General features: G+C 32.6%; 2 protein-coding genes across 2 annotated transcripts; one reads left to right on the top strand and one right to left on the bottom strand.

The window, feature by feature from the left end:
• On the top strand, positions 1–4531 carry LOC126550986 (uncharacterized). Its single transcript, XM_050203739.1, has 5 exons — positions 1–480; positions 612–806; positions 905–1115; positions 1197–2609; positions 2667–4531. The coding sequence occupies exons 1-5, from the start codon at positions 1–3 to the stop codon at positions 4529–4531; spliced, it is 4164 nt and encodes a 1387-aa protein (XP_050059696.1).
• A 3036-nt stretch (positions 4532–7567) lies between these two features.
• Positions 7568–9755, bottom strand: LOC126550985 (uncharacterized). The gene is made up of 3 exons (XM_050203738.1): positions 8891–9755; positions 8465–8735; positions 7568–8411 (listed from the first exon to the last, which is right to left on the bottom strand). The coding sequence occupies exons 1-3, from the start codon at positions 9753–9755 to the stop codon at positions 7568–7570; spliced, it is 1980 nt and encodes a 659-aa protein (XP_050059695.1).
• Between the last annotated feature and the right edge of the window lie 12181 nt (positions 9756–21936).

Raw genomic sequence — 21936 nt, 5'->3', positions numbered from 1 at the left:
ATGCCTAGAGAACGACGTGCGAACATCGGCCGCCGCACAAGACATGCAAGCCAGCAACAAGTCTATTCAAGGAACTTAAGAGAAGAAAGACAAAATATAATAAGAGAAAATGACCGATTGAGACATCGCGTGAGCACACGAAGATCATTGGCATCATACAATCGCTTGGCATTCCAATATGATCCCACTGCGAACTACAGTGATGATGAAAATTTGGATATTGGACGAATGACGACTATATGCCGATATTGCAATGCGGTAAAGTTCAAAAGAGAAACGGTTGGATTGTGCTGCGCAAGTGGAAAAGTCAAACTGGATCCATTACTTACACCACCACAGCCACTGAAAACATTGTTTGATGGAAGTGATCCCGATTCCAGCCATTTTCTTCAACACATCCTTGAATACAATAACTGCTTTCGCATGACTTCCTTTGGAGCTAATATCATTCGAGAAGGCGGCTTCATGCCGACTTGCAAGGTAAAAGATACAACACACATAACCAACACATAATTGCAACACATAACAACTTCATATACACCACACACTACACCATCACACGATTTACAATGTATTCATGAACAAATTTTAATGATTATTTGCAATTCCAGATACAAGGTCAAATATATCATTTGCATGGTTCAATGGTGCCAACACCAGATGAACCGCATCAATTTCTGCAAATATATTTCATTTCGTCGATGGTGGATCAGCTGAACGTGCGGTGCAATATACAGGGAGCACAACAGTTAAAGAGACGAATTATTGAACAGTTGCAAGCATTTTTTCACGCTAATAATGCTGTGGTTAATATGTTCAAAACAGCATTGGAACGAATGCCATCGGATACGCACAAATTTGTCATAAGAGCGGATTGTACTCCAACAGGTGAACATGTGCGAAGATATTCAATGCACCCACCGTTAATGATGTTGCTGCAATTATTGTTGGCGATCCAACTAAATCACGAGACATTGTCGTTCAGCGAAGAAGCAATATCATGCATCGTGTAAACGAGACACATCGTTTGTACGATGCGTTACAATATCCAATCATTTATTGGCAAGGGCAAGACGGATACGACATCACGTTGAAGATGGTCGATCCAATTACAGGTACAATATTCACACACTAATTATTTCCATTATTACTTTTATTGGTTTCCATTAACAATTCATTTAATTTTGCATTTTCAGGAGTATCAACGAATAATAAAAATCTAAGCGCAATGAATTACTATGCGTATCGTATGATGATTCGTACACATGAGGAGAATGTCATTCTGAAGTGCGGTCGGCTATTCCAGCAATTCGCTGTCGACATGTATGTCAAAGTCGAGACCGAACGTTTAGCGTTCATCAGATTCAATCAGCCAAAGCTACGATCTGAGGACTATATACACTTGCGTGATGCTATTCATTCAGATGGTGATGTTCAGAATATTGGACGACTGACGATTCTCCCATCAACTTATATCGGAAGCCCACGCCACATGCACGAATACGCTCAAGACGCTATGACGTACGTGCGAAATTATGGAACTCCGGATTTATTTATTACGGTCACATGCAATCCGAAGTGGACGGAAATTGAACGCGAGTTGGAACCGGGTCAAAAACCGCAAGATCGCCATGACATAATCGCCAGAGTATTTCAGCAAAAACTCAAGGTTATGATGGATGTGCTTACTAAGTATCGAGTTTTTGGTGACACACGTTGTTATATGTACTCGGTGGAATGGCAGAAGCGTGGACTACCGCATGCTCATATCCTAATTTGGTTGCTGAACAAATTACATTCAAATGAAGTGGATGACATCATATCAGCTGAAATTCCTGATCCAGTCACTGATCCCCGTCTACACGACATTGTGACGACACAGATGGTGCATGGACCGTGCGGTGCATTAAATCCATTATCGCCTTGCATGGCTGATGGAAAGTGCACAAAACGATATCCGCGACCGTTAGTTGCTGAAACAGTCACAGGGAACGATGGATATCCAGTTTATCGTCGGCGTTCAAAAGAAGATAACGGTCGAACTATCAAAGTTAAAGTTCAAAATCAAGAGATTGAGATCGGAAATGAATTCATTGTACCATATTGCCCGCTGCTATCACGAATTTTCGAAACACATGCAAACGTTGAGAGTTGTCATTCGGCCAAATCAATCAAATATTTGTGCAAGTACGTCACAAAAGGCAGCGACATGGCTGTGTTTGGTATTGCGTCGGAAAATGTGAATGACGAAATCAGCAACTTCCAAATAGGCAGATACGTCAGTACTAATGAAGCACTGTGGCGATTATTGTCATTTCAAATTCATGAAAGATATCCCACAGTTGTACATTTAGCAGTGCATTTGGAAAATGGCCAAAGAGTTTACTTCACTGAGGCTAATGCGGCACAACGAGCTGAGAGACCACCATCGACAACATTGACTAGCTTCTTTGCAATGTGTGAAGCAGATCCATTCGCAGCGACGCTGATGTACGTTGAAATGCCCAAGTATTACACTTGGAATCAATCAACAAAGAAATTCCAACGTCGCAAACAAGGAACCCCAGTTCCAGACTGGCCACAGGTGTTTTCAACTGATGCACTAGGTCGTATGTACACTGTTCATCCTAGAAACGATGAATGTTTTTATTTGTGACTGCTGTTAGTAAATGTACGTGGACCGAAATCATTTGCGCATTTGAAAACTGTGAATGGCCACCAATGCCAAACATATCGAGAAGCATGTCAACTATTGGGTTTGCTGGAGAACGATTCTCATTGGGATTTAACACTTGCAGATTCAGTTGTTTCATCAAATGCGTACCAAATACGAACGCTGTTCGCAATTATCATCACCACATGTTTTCCTTCACAACCAATTCAGTTATGGAACAAATACAAAGACGCCATATGTGAAGATATCTTGCATCGCTTGCGTATTCAAACGAATAATCCTGACATACAAATAACCGATGAAATCTACAATGAAGGATTGATTCTGATTGAGGATCAATGCTTGACTATTGCAAACAAGCTACTGATTGAAGTAGGAATGATTGCGCCAAATCGATCGATGCACGATGCATTCAACCAAGAATTAAATCGAGAGCTGCAATACAATGTTGATACATTGCAGGAATTCGTTAGAAATAATGTTCCGTTGCTGAATGAACAGCAAAAACAAGTATACAAAACATTAATGCAAGCGGTGGACAATAATACTGGTGGTCTATTCTTCCTGGATGCACCTGGAGGAACAGGGAAAACATTTGTCATTTCATTGATTTTGGCCACTATTCGATCAAGATGTGACATAGCTTTGGCGTTAGCATCATCTGAAATTGCGGCGACTCTTCTAGATGGCGGTCGTACTGCACATTCTGCGCTTAAGTTGCCACTCAATTTAAACACAATTGATACTCCAACGTGCAATATTTCCCGATCCAGTGCAATGGGAAAATTGTTAATGCAATGCAAGCTCATTGTTTGGGATGAGTGCACAATGGCACATAAGAAATCACTTGAAGCACTTAACTTCACACTGAAGGATCTTCGGAGAAATAACAACATCTTTGGCGGCTTGATGATATTGTTGGCAGGCGATTTCAGGCAGACGTTGCCAGTAGTTCCCCGTGGAACGCCTGCAGATGAATTGAATGCTTGCCTAAAGGCATCACCTTTATGGAATAACGTAAAAACATTATCGCTAACCACTAATATGAGAGTTCAACTTCAAAATGATCAAAGTGCTGCACAATTTTCCAAACAATTGTTAGATCTTGGAAATGGAAAAGTCCCAGTTGATGCGACATCTGGATTAATTACTCTTACCAACGACTTTTGCCGATTTGTAGACACTCAATTAGTTCTTATTGAAAATGTTTTCCCAAACATTAGTGAGAATTATAAGAATTATGCTTGGTTAAGTCAACGAGCAATTCTTGCAGCAAAGAATAATGATGTCCACGCACTGAATTTCACCATTCAATCAAAAATTGCTGGCGATTTGGTGACATACAAATCCGTTGATTCAATAACAAATCCCGATGATGTAGTAAATTATCCAACGGAGTTTTTGAACTCTCTGGAGATACCAGGATTTCCACCACATAACTTGCAACTGAAAGTTGGTACAGTTATTTTGATACTGCGTAATTTGAATCCACCGCGACTTTGCAACGGTACTCGACTTTCGGTAAAGAGACTTATGCCGAATTTAATTGAGGCAACCATTATTAACGGAAAGTACGCAGGTGAAAATGTATGTATTCCTCGAATACCAATGATTCCGACTGATCTTCCGTTTGACTTCAAACGATTGCAATTCCCAGTTCGCCTTGCGTTCGCAATGACAATTAATAAGTCGCAAGGCCAATCGCTTAGTGTTTGCGGGATAAATTTGGAAAATCATTGTTTTTCACATGGACAGTTATACGTTGCGTGTTCACGAGTTGGGAAACCATCCGCTTTGTTTGTGTTAACGTCAGACCAAAAAACAAAAAATGTGGTTTACCAAAGAGCACTACAATGAAACAATTAAACATTTCATTTTAGTAGGTAATTGAAATGAATTTTTACTGTTGTGAAATGAAATAAATATTTTCCTTTTCAAATATATAACAAAAAAATTTTTTTTCTTTATCTTTTAATCACCAAACGAAATGTTACATAAAACGAATCTGGTGGCGAAACGGAGTTCGCCGGGTCTGCTATTTTATATATATTTGTCTCCATTTTTATGTATAAAAATTTTAATTTCTTTTTTTACTATGACAACGATTTAAGTTTGTATGTCTATTTGCATGCATTTTTAAAAACATTTTAAATAAATGATTTATTTTATTTAAATGGTTGCCATTGACTACCAAAAATAATTTAGTTTACTATTTGCTGGACAGATGGCGCCTCTGTAATTTCATCACCATCTCTTCATATTTCTCACCATAGTACGCACCGAGCAGATGTTTTAAAAGCATATATAGAAGAGAAGAAAAATGTGCGGCACAATGTTATTATTATTAGTAGTAGATAATAATATAATCGATTATTAATTGTCTCTTCGTTACATAAAACACCGTCTTTGGTAAAACTATTATACTACTATTATTATTATTATTATTATTGTCATCACACGTGTCTGCGTGCTGCAGTATAGTTGCAGTTGTAGTGTAATTATTATTATGAACCGACAACGACAAACGTTCGCAATATTATACTTTTGTTATGTCGAAGTACATCGAGCGATAGAAGAAATCTATTATTGTTATTTTTTTTCTTCGCCGCAATGATTAACACTCATATAACCCGTCAATATTATTAGTTTGATTTTTAGCCGGATCGTTAAACCGTCGATTTCGCCACAGTCGTCGATGGCTTCTCGATAAGTTAAACCAGCTATTGAATCTGACCAGTAAATTAATATTCCAGTATTAGCATTGTAAAAATATAATATGGTATAAGTGTTTTGCTTACCGCAGAAAATATTATTTTGATTCCATGTAATCACCGCGATGATTCAGTTCTGTAACTCTATTGTGAAACGAGTTAGCAACATTTCGAAAGTGAAGACAAAATTAATAATGCGCATTTAAGATAATTATTATTTAATATTATTTGATCTCTAAGTCTAAAAAAAAAAAAAATAAAAAATCGTATTCGTCGTCCTGTCGAAGTACATGTTTTTTGCACACGTTTCAACGTATGACGTATCAGTCGTAATTGCGTTCATACTTGATTACCTTTCGGTTAGCAATTTAGCAATCATTTTCTTTTAAATATTGTGGTTTATGACAGTAATTAAAATTAAAGATTTATGCATAATTAAGGTTACAGTTTATATAGATCTATTGGCTTCCATACATTCGTAATTACTTACGATAAGAAACCTGTACGGTGAAAACACGATTTTAAAGTTGAACTTACTAACATTCAATGTAGTTGACTGTTTAATGATTCAATATCTTATATATAAAAATGAATCGCAAAATAACGTAAGCGCATAACTAAACAACCCCTGGACCGATTTGGCTGATTTTTTTCTTCAACTGTTCAGAATTGCCAGGAGAAGGTTCTTACGGACGAAAAATTTGAAAAAGTTATCAGGTTTGAGAAATATGAAGAGATGGTGATGAAATTACAGAGGCGCCATCTGTCCAGCAAATAGTAAACTAAATTATTTTTGGTAGTCAATGGCAACCATTTAAATAAAATAAATCATTTATTTAAAATGTTTTTAAAAATGCATGCAAATAGACATACAAACTTAAATCGTTGTCATAGTAAAAAAAGAAATTAAAAATTTTTATACATAAAAATGGAGACAAATATATATAAAAATAGCAGACCCGGCGAACTCCGTTTCGCCACCAGATTCGTTTTATGTAACATTTCGTTTGGTGATTAAAAGATAAAGAAAAAAAATTTTTTTTGTTATATATTTGAAAAGGAAAATATTTATTTCATTTCACAACAGTAATAAATTCATTTCAATTACCTACTAAAATGAAATGTTATTTAATTGTTTCATTGTAGTGCTCTTTGGTAAACCACATTTTTTGTTTTTTGGTCTGACGTTAACACAAACAAAGCGGATGGTTTCCCAACTCGTGAACACGCAACGTATAACTGTCCATGTGAAAAACAATGATTTTCCAAATTTATCCCGCAAACACTAAGCGATTGGCCTTGCGACTTATTAATTGTCATTGCGAACGCAAGGCGAACTGGGAATTGCAATCGTTTGAAGTCAAACGGAAGATCAGTCGGAATCATTGGTATTCGAGGAATACATACATTTTCACCTGCGTACTTTCCGTTAATAATGGTTGCCTCAATTAAATTCGGCATAAGTCTCTTTACGAACGAAAGTCGAGTACCGTTGCAAAGTCGCGGTGGATTCAAATTACGCAGTATCAAAATAACTGTACCAACTTTCAGTTGCAAGTTATGTGGTGGAAATCCTGGTATCTCCAGAGAGTTCAAAAACCGTTGGATAATTTACTACATCATCGGGATTGTTATTGAATCAACGGATTTGTATGTCACCAAATCGCCAGCAATTTTTGATTGAATGGTGAAATTCAGTGCGTGGACATCATATTCTTTGCTGCAAGAATTGCTCGTTGACTTAACCAAGCATAATTCTTATAATTCTCACTAATGTTTGGGAAAACATTTTCAATAAGAACTAATTGAGGTCTACAAATCGGCAAAAGTCGTTGGTAAGATTAAATTATGAAATAGTGCAGAATAATCGATGATCAAGAAATCCACGTTGAAGAAAAAATGAGTAAAATTTTAAATGAATTGTAGATAAGTGAAATATTTCGATAATGATGAGCAGTAAAGATGTGTAGAGATTATATAAGGTGGAGACATACATAGCAAGCATCAATGAATTAAGTTTATGCAGTCACATATACATCATGCAAGAATCTGTCCTCTAGGCAAGTTCCACTGCGCACAACTACTAAGTCTCTGAAAGCCTGCCAACAATATCATAAGCCGCCAAATGTTGTTATTTCTCCGAAGATCCTTCAGTGTGAAGTTAAGTGCTTCAAGTGATTTCTTATGTGCATTGTGCACTCATCCAAACAATGAGCTTGCATTGCATTAACAATTTTCCCATTGCACTGGATCGGGAAATATTGCACGTTGGAGTATCAATTGTGTTTAAATTGAGTGGCAACTTAAGCGCAGAATGTGCAGTACGACCGCCATCTAGAAGAGTCGCCGCAATTTCAGATGATGCTAACGCCAAAGCTATGTCACATCTTGATCGAATAGTGGCCAAAATCAATGAAATGACAAATGTTTTCCCTGTTCCTCCAGGTGCATCCAGGAAGAATAGACCACCAGTATTATTGTCCACCGCTTGCATTAATGTTTTGTATACTTGTTTTTGCTGTTCATTCAGCAACGGAACATTATTTCTAACGAATTCCTGCAATGTATCAACATTGTATTGCAGCTCTCGATTTAATTCTTGGTTGAATGCATCGTGCATCGATCGATTTGGCGCAATCATTCCTACTTCAATCAGTAGCTTGTTTGCAATAGTCAAGCATTGATCCTCAATCAGAATCAATCCTTCATTGTAGATTTCATCGGTTATTTGTATGTCAGGATTATTCGTTTGAATACGCAAGCGATGCAAGATATCTTCACATATGGCGTCTTTGTATTTGTTCCATAACTGAATTGGTTGTGAAGGAAAACATGTGGTGATGATAATTGCGAACAGCGTTCGTATTTGGTACGCATTTGATGAAACAACTGAATCTGCAAGTGTTAAATCCCAATGAGAATCGTTCTCCAGCAAACCCAATAGTTGACATGCTTCTCGATATGTTTGGCATTGGTGGCCATTCACAGTTTTCAAATGCGCAAATGATTTCGGTCCACGTACATTACTAACAGCAGTCACAAATAAAAACATTCATCGTTTCTAGGATGAACAGTGTACATACGACCTAGTGCATCAGTTGAAAACACCTGTGGCCAGTCTGGAACTGGGGTTCCTTGTTTGCGACGTTGGAATTTCTTTGTTGATTGATTCCAAGTGTAATACTTGGGCATTTCAACGTACATCAGCGTCGCTGCGAATGGATCTGCTTCACACATTGCAAAGAAGCTAGTCAATGTTGTCGATGGTGGTCTCTCAGCTCGTTGTGCCGCATTAGCCTCAGTGAAGTAAACTCTTTGGCCATTTTCCAAATGCACTGCTAAATGTACAACTGTGGGATATCTTTCATGAATTTGAAATGACAATAATCGCCACAGTGCTTCATTAGTACTGACGTATCTGCCTATTTGGAAGTTGCTGATTTCGTCATTCACATTTTCCGACGCAATACCAAACACAGCCATGTCGCTGCCTTTTGTGACGTACTTGCACAAATATTTGATTGATTTGGCCGAATGACAACTCTCAACGTTTGCATGTGTTTCGAAAATTCGTGATAGCAGCGGGCAATATGGTACAATGAATTCATTTCCGATCTCAATCTCTTGATTTTGAACTTTAACTTTGATAGTTCGACCGTTATCTTCTTTTGAACGCCGACGATAAACTGGATATCCATCGTTCCTGTGACTGTTTCAGCAACTAACGGTCGCGGATATCGTTTTGTGCACTTTCCATCAGCCATGCAAGGCGATAATGGATTTAATGCACCGCACGGTCCATGCACCATCTGTGTCGTCACAATGTCGTGTAGACGGGGATCAGTGACTGGATCAGGAATTTCAGCTGATATGATGTCATCCACTTCATTTGAATGTAATTTGTTCAGCAACCAAATTAGGATATGAGCATGCGGTAGTCCACGCTTCTGCCATTCCACCGAGTACATATAACAACGTGTGTCACCAAAAACTCGATACTTAGTAAGCACATCCATCATAACCTTGAGTTTTTGCTGAAATACTCTGGCGATTATGTCATGGCGATCTTGCGGTTTTTGACCCGGTTCCAACTCGCGTTCAATTTCCGTCCACTTCGGATTGCATGTGACCGTAATAAATAAATCCGGAGTTCCATAATTTCGCACGTACGTCATAGCGTCTTGAGCGTATTCGTGCATGTGGCGTGGGCTTCCGATATAAGTTGATGGGAGAATCGTCAGTCGTCCAATATTCTGAACATCACCATCTGAATGAATAGCATCACGCAAGTGTATATAGTCCTCAGATCGTAGCTTTGGCTGATTGAATCTGATGAACGCTAAACGTTCGGTCTCGACTTTGACATACATGTCGACAGCGAATTGCTGGAATAGCCGACCGCACTTCAGAATGACATTCTCCTCATGTGTACGAATCATCATACGATACGCATAGTAATTCATTGCGCTTAGATTTTTATATTCGTTGATACTCCTGAAAATGCAAAATTAAATGAATTGTTAATGGAAACCAATAAAAGTAATAATGGAAATAATTAGTGTGTGAATATTGTACCTGTAATTGGATCGACCATCTTCAACGTGATGTCGTATCCGTCTTGCCCTTGCCAATAAATGATTGGATATTGTAACGCATCGTACAAACGATGTGTCTCGTTTACACGATGCATGATATTGCTTCTTCGCTGAACGACAATGTCTCGTGATTTAGTTGGATCGCCAACAATAATTGCAGCAACATCATTAACGGTGGGTGCATTGAATATCTTCGCACATGTTCACCTGTTGGAGTACAATCCGCTCTTATGACAAATTTGTGCGTATCCGATGGCATTCGTTCCAATGCTGTTTTGAACATATTAACCACAGCATTATTAGCGTGAAAAAATGCTTGCAACTGTTCAATAATTCGTCTCTTTAACTGTTGTGCTCCCTGTATATTGCACCGCACGTTCAGCTGATCCACCATCGACGAAATGAAATATATTTGCAGAAATTGATGCGGTTCATCTGGTGTTGGCACCATTGAACCATGCAAATGATATTTGACCTTGTATCTGGAATTGCAAATAATCATTAAAATTTGTTCATGAATACATTGTAAATCGTGTGATGGTGTAGTGTGTGGTGTATATGAAGTTGTTATGTGTTGCAATTATGTGTTGGTTATGTGTGTTGTATCTTTTACCTTGCAAGTCGGCATGAAGCCGCCTTCTCGAATGATATTAGCTCCAAAGGAAGTCATGCGAAAGCAGTTATTGTATTCAAGGATGTGTTGAAGAAAATGGCTGGAATCGGGATCACTTCCATCAAACAATGTTTTCAGTGGCTGTGGTGGTGTAAGTAATGGATCCAGTTTGACTTTTCCACTTGCGCAGCACAATCCAACCGTTTCTCTTTTGAACTTTACCGCATTGCAATATCGGCATATAGTCGTCATTCGTCCAATATCCAAATTTTCATCATCACTGTAGTTCGCAGTGGGATCATATTGGAATGCCAAGCGATTGTATGATGCCAATGATCTTCGTGTGCTCACGCGATGTCTCAATCGGTCATTTTCTTATTATATTTTGTCTTTCTTCTCTTAAGTTCCTTGAATAGACTTGTTGCTGGCTTGCATGTCTTGTGCGGCGGCCGATGTTCGCACGTCGTTCTCTAGGCATTTTGGACTATGGACAGAGTGTTGAATTTAACTTCAAATGCACGATCCACATAATTACACTGAGCTTAAATGAAATTAACTGAGCAGAGAATAACTATCTGTCACACACTTTATCACGCACCGTTGCTATTGGTTTGAAGTACATGCTATGTATAATAGATGGCGCTGTATGTGAAAAACGATTTCCCCACTTTTCTGTTGAATTTTTCCTGAATTTTCCAGAATTTTCTTTGCTATAAACCTCACGGAGCCCAAGACCTTTCCAACGAATGCAAAACCGTGGAAATCGGTTCGTGCGTTCTGGAGTTATAGCGTCAGGGAGGAAAACCGGACTTATTTTTGTATAATAGATTCATCAATTGAGAACAGCTGAACCAATTTCGCCAATTATTTTTTAGGAGTATTTGTTATTGTCTGGAGAAGGTTTTTACGAAAGAAAATTTTTAAAAAGTCAACCGAATAAGTAGAAAAAGTGCAAAATCTATTCATTGATGTCTGGAATTTGAACTCGATACCATTGTCTTTATTTACTCTATGGTAGACATCTAAACATCAGCTCGATGTACAATCAATTTAATCTATGGTTTCTATAGTTATTTTAGTTTGGAATTGAAATTTGTTGAGTGATTTTTTTTTAGTTCACAATAATATCTATCTTCTATCTTCTATATATATAAAATAGAGACAAAAATGTATAACATTTCATCAATTGAGAACGATGGATCGATTTCGCTCATTCTTATTTTGTTTGGGTCGTAATTTCCAGGAGAAGGTTTATGTAAGAAAAAGTTAAGAAAATTGCACGGAAAATTAAAAAAAAATACAATGAAAAATAAAAAATACCGATGACTACTATTACTATTATTATTATTATTATTACTATTTTATTTCGGTAATCATGGTAACAATTTTTTGTTATTACTATTTATTTTCCCCATTTTTGTAACATTTTTCACTGATGATTCGCTCCTATTGGTCGCAAGAGAAGGTGCTTATGTAGTTATGTAGTACAATTTTAGTAAAATCCACCAGAAAACTTCGGAATCTGGATGTAAAAAAACAACAACTGTCACTGCAGTCCAGCAAGAAAATAAACTATATTAAGGTCACTATTGATTATGATAATTATAATTATAGACCTGTTGTTATATTTTGTTAAAACCATAACAACAAAAATAAGAATTAGCAAAATAAGTCAATGTCTACAGTAAATTTCAAATTCACAGCAATAAACTAACATAACAAGTTATACCAAGTTTTATTGTTTTACCAACAGGCAACAATATAAAAATTACGAGATGGCACATTATTTTATTTTACCCACCGTAGTAAAATAAAAAAATGATATAACTTTGAAACTTAAGTGTTAGAAATTATAAGCTTACGTACACATCTCGCGGGGTCCGCAATCCACCATGTGTGGATTGCCTACATGATAATATACTGCTCGCATAATCATAAGAGAGTCTCACGGCAACGGCAAGCAGAATGACTATAATATTATGACTTGAGTAACTCACTGACTAATAAACGTAGAGCCTGAACAATGATAGATCGATGCTTAAAATTTACACGGTACATTCGTAAAATCGTACCACAAATTTAGTGTGCAATAAGAAAGCATTTTACAAAATTCGCATATTAAAGTGGTGGTTTCACAAGATTTTTGAGAATCAAAACGGTCAATGAAAATATATAAGTTTTGAACACCGTTAAACCGAATATTAAATAACAAATTAATCAAAATTCGAATCATATTATATAGAATTGGCATTTTTAACGGGCAACGAAGTGCACGGAGCCAGCTAGTTTTAAATATTAATCAATATAATTTTTTAAAAATTAATGTATGTCTCAAAGATTTTAAAATAGGTACTCTAATAAATTTAAAGATCCTTTTAATATTAAAAATTTAAAATAATATTATGTAAAATATTGTACATATAAAACGTAAACTCAATCAATAGGTAACCATGCATGAAACGGTCTTGTTACAAAACAACTATCGCATAGTTAAGTTAGTTCATTGAAATTTCAGTCGTATTAAAACTATAAGTCACTTATAATTACAAATAAGTAATTGACATAATCTTTAAATAACTATTTGTGAATCCAATCTCGATGAAAAGTTATAACTTAATTAAAGTATTGTTGAAGTATAATTTTGTGATATGGATTGTTTGAAATTTATTTTATTAATATATGACTATTAAGTATTTTGTAATCACTTATTATGACTAATGACTATACTTGCAACAAACATACTCGTTTACTACTCGATAACAAAATATAATTTCTAAATTATCATAAAATGTAAATAATTTTTTTTATTAGTCATATATTTTAATATTGAAATTAAATTGAATGCATTTAATGATGGGTTGCATTAAAAAAACAAATATTTTTTAAGTTCGTCATGAGACTGAACAAAATAATTATAATAGTTATTTTGCAGGTGGTACTCTAAGTGTATGATTTTAAATTGTTTATATACCTACCTGAAAGAATATTTAAATAAAAAAAATACCGATTGCATAAATATTTAATAAATATATTAACTATATTAAGTTTTTACTTTTTAGTTGTTAATGTATAAATGTGCATATTTAATTTGCTAATATTAAAAAAAAAAAAATGTATTACATATAAAGAGATACTAACAACCATACGAAACGCTATGGCATATGGGATGTTAATATGTTGCATGTAGTTATAACAGTTTGTGATGAATTTTGTGTTTGTGTATTAGAACTTTTAGACGTATTAATTATTATCTAGTTATTACTATAAGATTAGCTAATTGCAAAATTATAAAATCATTATACTTCCTAAATCTTAATATTGCAAGAATGAATTACTTGATTATTTCTTATAGGTATAAAACTATGAAAATAATTTCGAATTCAATTTACAGTTAGGTACTTAGTCAAATATGCATTTTAATTAGAGTCCACGTAATTAAGATTTTCAAAATGCATTAAATATTTCTCAGATTTACTATACGTTTTGAAAGCATTTAAATTATGAATACGTATAATATGATGGTATCAACTATAAGTATACGTTCAAAATTGTATTGCCAGTTTACTTTTTTTTGTTTTAAATAATTGTTTGTAATGTTTTCATACTGACAATAATAAAACCCTAAATCACATTGAAGTCATTTAATTTTTTAATGTAAATAGCAAAATATAAAATAATATTTATAATTATAGATTTAGGTAGTAATAAATTAAATATCGCTAATATTTACATATAATTTTGTTTTATCATGCGTTTTTGAATTTAAATAAATTAAAAAATACACAATTGATTTACGTGTTAACAGGATCAACTTATCATGTATTTTACCACGATTTTTCAATATGTGATGTACAAGTACATCATCTGACTACCTATCTGAGATTAATAATTAATTATAATTTTGTATTCTTCGACTCTGACTGATTCTTGGAAGGCCTCGAGGTTCGTTTTAATAATTTGTATTCAATCAGTTAAACAGTTACATAACACGTTTCGTGTACAATGTTGTTCACATTTAATATTATATTATATTCAATATTGACTGAACCAATACGATCATGATCAAATTCAATTATTTATTGAAATATACATGTGCAAGAAGGACGTATCAAGTTGTACTTTCTGCATGTTAAAAAAATAAAAAAATAATACCTAACATAGTAATATGTTAATTTCTTTCATAATTATTTATGCATTTAATTATTTATTTATCTTGATTATACGAGTAAATTATAATTATATTAATTTTTAATAATTAAAAAAAAAAACCGGACTGGAATCTATACAAATAATTGTATAAAAATAATGTTGTGTATATTTATAATAAATTCTAATCTATTAAATATTAATTCTGTAAACCACGCAAGCAAGTATCATAGTTTAGTAAAGAGAGCCTAAAATATAATAATATTATTATATAGGCTCTCCAGTTTAGTATATTACGGTTTGTATGTTGTGTTCAATCAGTAAGAAACAACTCTGTACTAGCGGACAAGATTAACTAAATTTATACTGTTTGAATCGCATAAAGACTATACGTAAAAGTTGTTGATAGATCATAATATTATTATAATTATTCTTATAAATATGCATAAATACAACTGAGTGAGAGATCGAGACTTTCTTTTTAATCCTTTAAACTAGCGCATATTATACATCGACATACACTTACTTTTACTTGGCTGTATGATGTATGATATTAAAAAAAAAGCATAACTTCAAATAATATTTACTTATGGTAAATTAAAAGGGACCGTGAGTAATTGGCTTACGACATGCGTGACACTTTTGCAAGGGGTGGCACTTATATGGTTATATTTGGGTATTTATAGTCAACCTCCGGCTGTTTACATTACAATTAGTTTTCAATTTCAAGAATGAACACAAGATCAGAATAGGAAAAAAAGTGTTTACGTTGCTAAAGCCTTAAATGTTGAATACGTCTCTTTATGGTTTACAAGATGTAAATTGTATATATATAATATAGCATATGATACAACTCTCTCGGATTAAAAATATAATTTTTTACAACGTAAAGAAATAACGTAAACATATTTTATATTTCAACATAAAAAATTATATATTCTTATAAATTATAAACCACATACACACTAATTATACAATTTAGTATACACAATATGCGGATATACTATTTAATTATTATATGTTATAAACTCAAAGTCATTTGTGTCAGCAGTATGAAAATGACAAATGCAATCATCATTTATCACGCTGCAATGCTGCATACGTGCTAATCACTTGCAACATTTTCTTCTATACCGAACAGACTAACTAACGTTATTAATTGATTGAATAATTCGTTTATTTGTGTACAGCTTTTGACTTTTCAGTAAAGTTTATTTTGAAGATTTTTGTAGTTTTTTTCTCCGTCGAGTTGTATAATAATATGGACGATAATATCGTGACCAAAATGTATTGTTTCGGTCGATCGGTGATGTGTGCATATAGTATATTATGCATTATATTCATGTGATATTTGGCTACACCATACCGGAAATTCACTGCCAATATGTTTTTTCTTTTTGTTTGATTTTACGTATACGATTTTGGTGACAAAATTATTCGAGTGAAGCGTTTTTATTTTTCTCGTAAGTATTCTTTTTTGAGCATGCGTATTACATGACACCGACACCGCCGCTAATTTGAATTCAATTGTCGTTAACACGTGCGTCATTGCCATTCAAAATTGTTTTACCCATTAAGTATGCACACAATAATGCTATCCGTGCGATTATGGCGCAGTATAAATACGCACACGTACTTGTTAGGTATAAGACATAAGTACATCGTACACGCACTTATAATACATGAGAATTATATGATGTACGAATGATATGTACGCAGTTACGATTGTTATTATGTCGTATTATTATTTATTTGGTTGTCTTATAATATGTTATGTATTTTATTCCCGTAACGAATTCGACAATCGATTTTTACGATGTAAAAAAAAAATTATTCTCATTTAAATATTATATATTCGTTGTAATATAATATGTTGCTGGCTAATATGTTATGATAATATAAGTTATTAATCAACGTCGTAGCAGGGACATTAGGGAAAACCAAAGAAACTCATCTGGAAAACAAATTACCAATTTAGAGTCTTGCTCTCTAAAATGCCCTTGTGCTGTCTTTTTTCTGATATATCATCATATTGTATAATTTAATAAATTGTACTAAACATGCTCACATTTTTTTTCTTTAGTAATGAATTTATGCAAATTCTAGAGCTTTAAATTTTTTCAAGGAACATATTTTCAAATGTTTCAGTATTTTATACCGTTTAACATGGGTCCTGCAGTGGAATAGTTTGTGACAATAAATTATTATCGGTTGATTTTTTAGTTGATAAATGAGGAATTTATAAAGAACCTTTTTTTAGATTTTTAAGTATTTTTTTCAATGATAATTTTTTTATCGATATTTATCGATTTTGCGTAATAATTTTTGTTTTTTTTTCACTTATTTTTACGCATATTTTACTTTTTACCTATTATGAAATACTGTAAATAAATCTATCCAACTTTCTAATCAAAAACCATTCTCAAGTTGAAAATCTAAGTATTTTTACTGTCTTAAGAGGTGATGATTAATTTAAACACACACATTCATGAATGTAAAATAAATAAATTCATTGATTAGCTTAAAATCTAACTGCATGTGGGTTTTTATTTAAAAAAAAAAATGGCTTATTGCAACACTAACTCTTTAAATAGTAGGTATAACAATTACATACAATTGAAAATATGATCTTTAAGTATTTTAGTTTTTGAGTATAATTAAAAATGTCTCAAAAATAGAAGTTGAATACATTTATTATTAAAAGAAATAATTGGAATGATTATGATGTATACAAAAAAAATCCGATATTACAATTTACTTTGTTCAAAAATCAATTAATAATAATAATAACTATCATGTTAAATAAATTCACGAATATTATATAGATACCTGTTAAAAAATATTCACAATAATTATACGTTTAAAATATTGATGACCATTTCAATTATATTTTTAAATCTTTAATGATTATAATCGGTTGTTATACTTAATTAGTTAATTTTTTTGGTATACAAATATCGTTTAAGCTCCCGGTCAAAGTAATTGAAACTTTGGACGCAAACGAATATTACATCATTTTATTTAAATGTCTTTTCAATACTTGGATTTAATATACTCGGCGAAGACTCGGTACTATACTTTATTTGAAGTATAGGTATAGCTGTATAAGTGATTGCGTCAATATTATATGTGTAATATAATGTATACAGATAATAATTTTGTATTCTGTACAGTAACAAAATTTATTATGTTAAATAATAAAACTATAATTTTAAACTATAACTACAATGTGTTATGACGTACTATGTCGTACGTCAATCTGTTATGCATCCTTATATACGTTGAAAATAATATTTAATATTATTTAAATTTAATTTCAGAATATGATTATAATAACTTTTAGTTTTTCCTCAATTATTGTTGATTTATTATCACCATATAGGCGTTAAGCGTGTTTAATTACAATTGAAGTACTTGCCTAGGTTCTTCCTATATTTGGCAAGTAAGCTACAAAAATCCTATACGTTCATCAGATTTTTTGCTACTTTAATGGTATTTATATTTTATTATTAATATTTATACATTAAGATCCCCGACGAATGTGAAAACATTCGTTTTGTATTATAATGTGGTCTTACCCATAGGTATAACTTTTTTTGATCATTTACCTAACAAAATTTATTTTAATAATAATCTACATAGGTAACTGATTAGTCTCGTTTTATTGTTTGCCCCGTGTAATATATTACTATTAGGTCATCGGTAATGTAAAATAATATATTATGTTAAAATTTTATTTCAATTTTCAATATATGTTAAGCTGTGCTTGTTATAGTATATTAAGTATATTGTCCAATATATTATTGACATCAAAATCTTTTCATGTCCACCGTTTGATGTTAATTTTTCGCTGATAAGCCGTTTCCAGTGATAGACTGCGTTTTAATAGTTATATAAATTCTTAACATACCACCTAAAACTACGAAAAAAGTAATAATCTTAGTACTATTTTGCTAATTTAAGTACTGGCAGTGATTAGTAAAAACAATTCAAACCTTTACCATCTGTATAAACTCCATTAAACTGAAAAAGGATTTTTCCTTTAAATTACATAGAAATTGTTCAAATTTAGATTATCTATATTCGTTCATTTTGAAAATACAGCACGCATGTATAGAATACATAATATAATAGGTACGTCATACTGTAGCTACTATCCTGTCAAAGATAAAATTCAGACTAAATTATTATTTTTATTTTACATAATGCACGAATAAAAGTATTTTTGATGAGAAAATTACAGATAACCAGAGGTAAAATAAAATATAGGTAATAAGTGTGAAATAAAAATACTATATTCAATAATGTACGTGATTCATAAGTAGAGTATACATTGATGTCGAATTATAACTGAGCCTTGAGAGGAAATGATTGCGATAACTATAGTCATCTGCATAAATCAATGGTTTTGATGATAACAAAATACGTATATAGTCAAGTTTCATTTATTGTCATCTCTGATACATACGATAATAGAGAGAAAATCAAAACGTGTGTGGAGAAAATGAATTTAATACACCGCAGTGTATACCTAATATTCCTAATTATATATCTATATTAAATAGGATGACTAATCATAAGCAAAACATAATATCTAATAAATGTTTTATGAAATTAAAAGTCATAAGTGAACGGACATGTTATTGCCGAAGTCCGAAATAGAATGAAAGAAATACATCGTTTTTATAATTTGTTGAAAGTGTATTTGATTTATAGGTTTGGTGTTTACTATTTACAGAGGTCTAGGTATACGAACTATTTAAATTATTATAATGCTGATATTTTTCGGAAGAAAAAAACTTGTTTTTTACAATTAAATCCTAAAAATATATGCCTAGCTATTTTTAGGTAACAGTTTTAACGTTTCATTTTTCAGATATTATGTATTTGGAACAAAACACATTAAATGTGTACTTAAATAATGATTAACATATGCGCCCGACCTGGACTCTCTATGTAGCCATTATTACAAAAACTAGTCCTTCGAAAAATAATCACGTGGTTATTATACATTTATACTGGGTAATAAATACTGGCCTCGGATAATATTCGTGTTCAAAGTCACGTTTTAGTTCAAGTTCACGTGAAATTCATTTAGGTATCCGATTATAATTTAGAAATGGAAAATTAATAATTTGAAGTCTTTTCCATTGAATAATTATGAATACGACTATTATCAGTGGTGACCGGTGACTTGTGTGGAACAAGTTTCAAAATAAAATATATTAATTTATTTTTCTCAATCAAGGTATTTGTAATAGTTATTAGATTTTAAATACTTTAATATAAAGTATGAATAAAATGATAATTAATAGAAAACCAAATATACGTAAACAGTGAACTAATGAAGAGTGAACAATAATAATAATATAATAAGAAGTGCTGTTTGGAGAAATGCATATAATATTATAATAATTACATATAATATTTTAATACGCATTGGTTTTAATGGATTAGATGTGTGTATTTTAATTACATACAGTCTTAGACCATAATTTATAAAATATAATATACAATTTTTTTGCTTTTAATAAGTATATGCACGTAAGTCTACAAGGGTAATTTTTTTTTTTGAAGATCACGGAAAATGATTATCAGAAAGGCCACATTATGGTACTAAAATAATTAGAAAGAGACCGTAAGTATACCTCTGTTCGATGATTATTTTATAAAAACAAAATCAATAGTATAATTATATGTTATTATAGATCTGTTTTTCTCAATTTCATATTCTGCAAACTTCAAGATCAATTCACTTGCTTCATCTACACATTTCAAGGCGCTGTTTAAACACCCATCAATATAGTTCAGGTAAAACAATATGATTTATATTTAAAATATGTAGTTTGAAAAAAATTATTTTTTGATTGAGGCAATCACGATGACCTACAATTTATTATATGTATACCTATAAATATTCATTCGACAGACGCATTAGGTTAAGTCCATCGGGAGTTTGATGTCAATAAACGACTTTTTAATTCATACGAAATTACGCTAATTCGCATTAATAATTTAATATAACTTATAATTTCGCATTAACTCTAATGATTACGTATTAACGATTGCGTACAAACTCTGTTACTTGTCATACTTTTTACGTATTATTATAATGTAAAAAAAAAAAAAAACATTTTAAAAACAAAAATAATAATATTTGCCTAAATAATAAAATATTCACTCTGTGTTTATATTATATCAAAAATGGGTTATCAAATCGATGATATCGTAGACCACGACTCCGTTTCTTTTAGCTCAATATTGATTATTGAAATTTGCATCCATTATGCGAATCCATTATAAGTGATATACGATGTACTGTACGTTTATCGTCGTATAATACGACAATTCGGCAATTTGTGATTTTTCAATTTCGACGTTAAAATCCATCCAAACTGTATTTTAGAATAAATAAAAAATACGAAACGCAAAACGCCATGGCATACGTGAGCGTGTCCACGTAAATTTATCGTATTTACTCGTAAATTTATGCCGATCACAGCCCCTACAAATGACGGGTCTTGATTATTCGCTAGCTGTATTGTTATTACTCATTACTCGTCATATCATAATAATAATAATAATAATAATATGTTAAATGTAATATTTAATCGCGTCAGCGACGAACAGTTTGTCAATTCTTCAAGCGCCTCATTAAAAGATTTTAACTCGCAATGGCTATTTTATTGATTTCTTATTATGTATATTGTCGTTTGCTATACGTCAAGCCACGAGGAAACCCGTCGTCGTTGGCCCGTCTTCTCATCGAGATGGTTATCTCGCATAATGAGTTTGGCCAGCGACTGTGTGCCGTGGCCATTTACGATTTCAGACACGTTAAGGTATACAAGGATAATCATCGCGATCGATTTTGAAAATGTTGTCATCGACGGTCGGCGCACAGATATACTTACTAGCACATTAAAGGTAAAACAATTTCGCCAATTTCGGTCGATAAATCAATGCATTTGATATAAACTGCAGGCTAACACATTTGACATAACCCCGCAATCGATTCGATTATACTTGTACCAGTTATTATATAATGTTTTTCTGCTGTATAATATTATGTATACAAGGATTTCGTTTGTTATTTCCACACAGACTATATCAGTTGCTAATTTAAAATCTAAGTAAAACCTCTACAATCGATAAATTCGCACATTTCAAGCTTACAAGTAGTTTTATTTTCTTTAA

The sequence above is a fragment of the Aphis gossypii genome, chromosome 3 (genome assembly GCF_020184175.1).
Source record: "Aphis gossypii isolate Hap1 chromosome 3, ASM2018417v2, whole genome shotgun sequence".
NCBI classification, from domain to species: domain Eukaryota; kingdom Metazoa; phylum Arthropoda; class Insecta; order Hemiptera; family Aphididae; genus Aphis; species Aphis gossypii.
Note: the sequence above shows the minus strand (reverse complement) of the source record. Positions and strands in the feature narration are given on the sequence as shown.

Coding starts and splice junctions, on each gene's coding strand:
- LOC126550986 (XM_050203739.1), top strand. CDS start 1: ATGCCTAGAGAACGACGTGCGAACATCGGCCGCCGCACAAGACATGCA. Junction 807..904: donor TTCACGCTAATAATGCTGTG/GTTAATATGTTC, acceptor ACATGTGCGAAG/ATATTCAATGCACCCACCGT. Junction 1,116..1,196: donor GATGGTCGATCCAATTACAG/GTACAATATTCA, acceptor TTGCATTTTCAG/GAGTATCAACGAATAATAAA.
- LOC126550985 (XM_050203738.1), bottom strand. CDS start 9,755: ATGTATGTCAAAGTCGAGACCGAACGTTTAGCGTTCATCAGATTCAAT. Junction 8,736..8,890: donor TCAATCAAATATTTGTGCAA/GTACGTCACAAA, acceptor GATATCCCACAG/TTGTACATTTAGCAGTGCAT. Junction 8,412..8,464: donor ACTGATGCACTAGGTCGTAT/GTACACTGTTCA, acceptor GACTGCTGTTAG/TAATGTACGTGGACCGAAAT.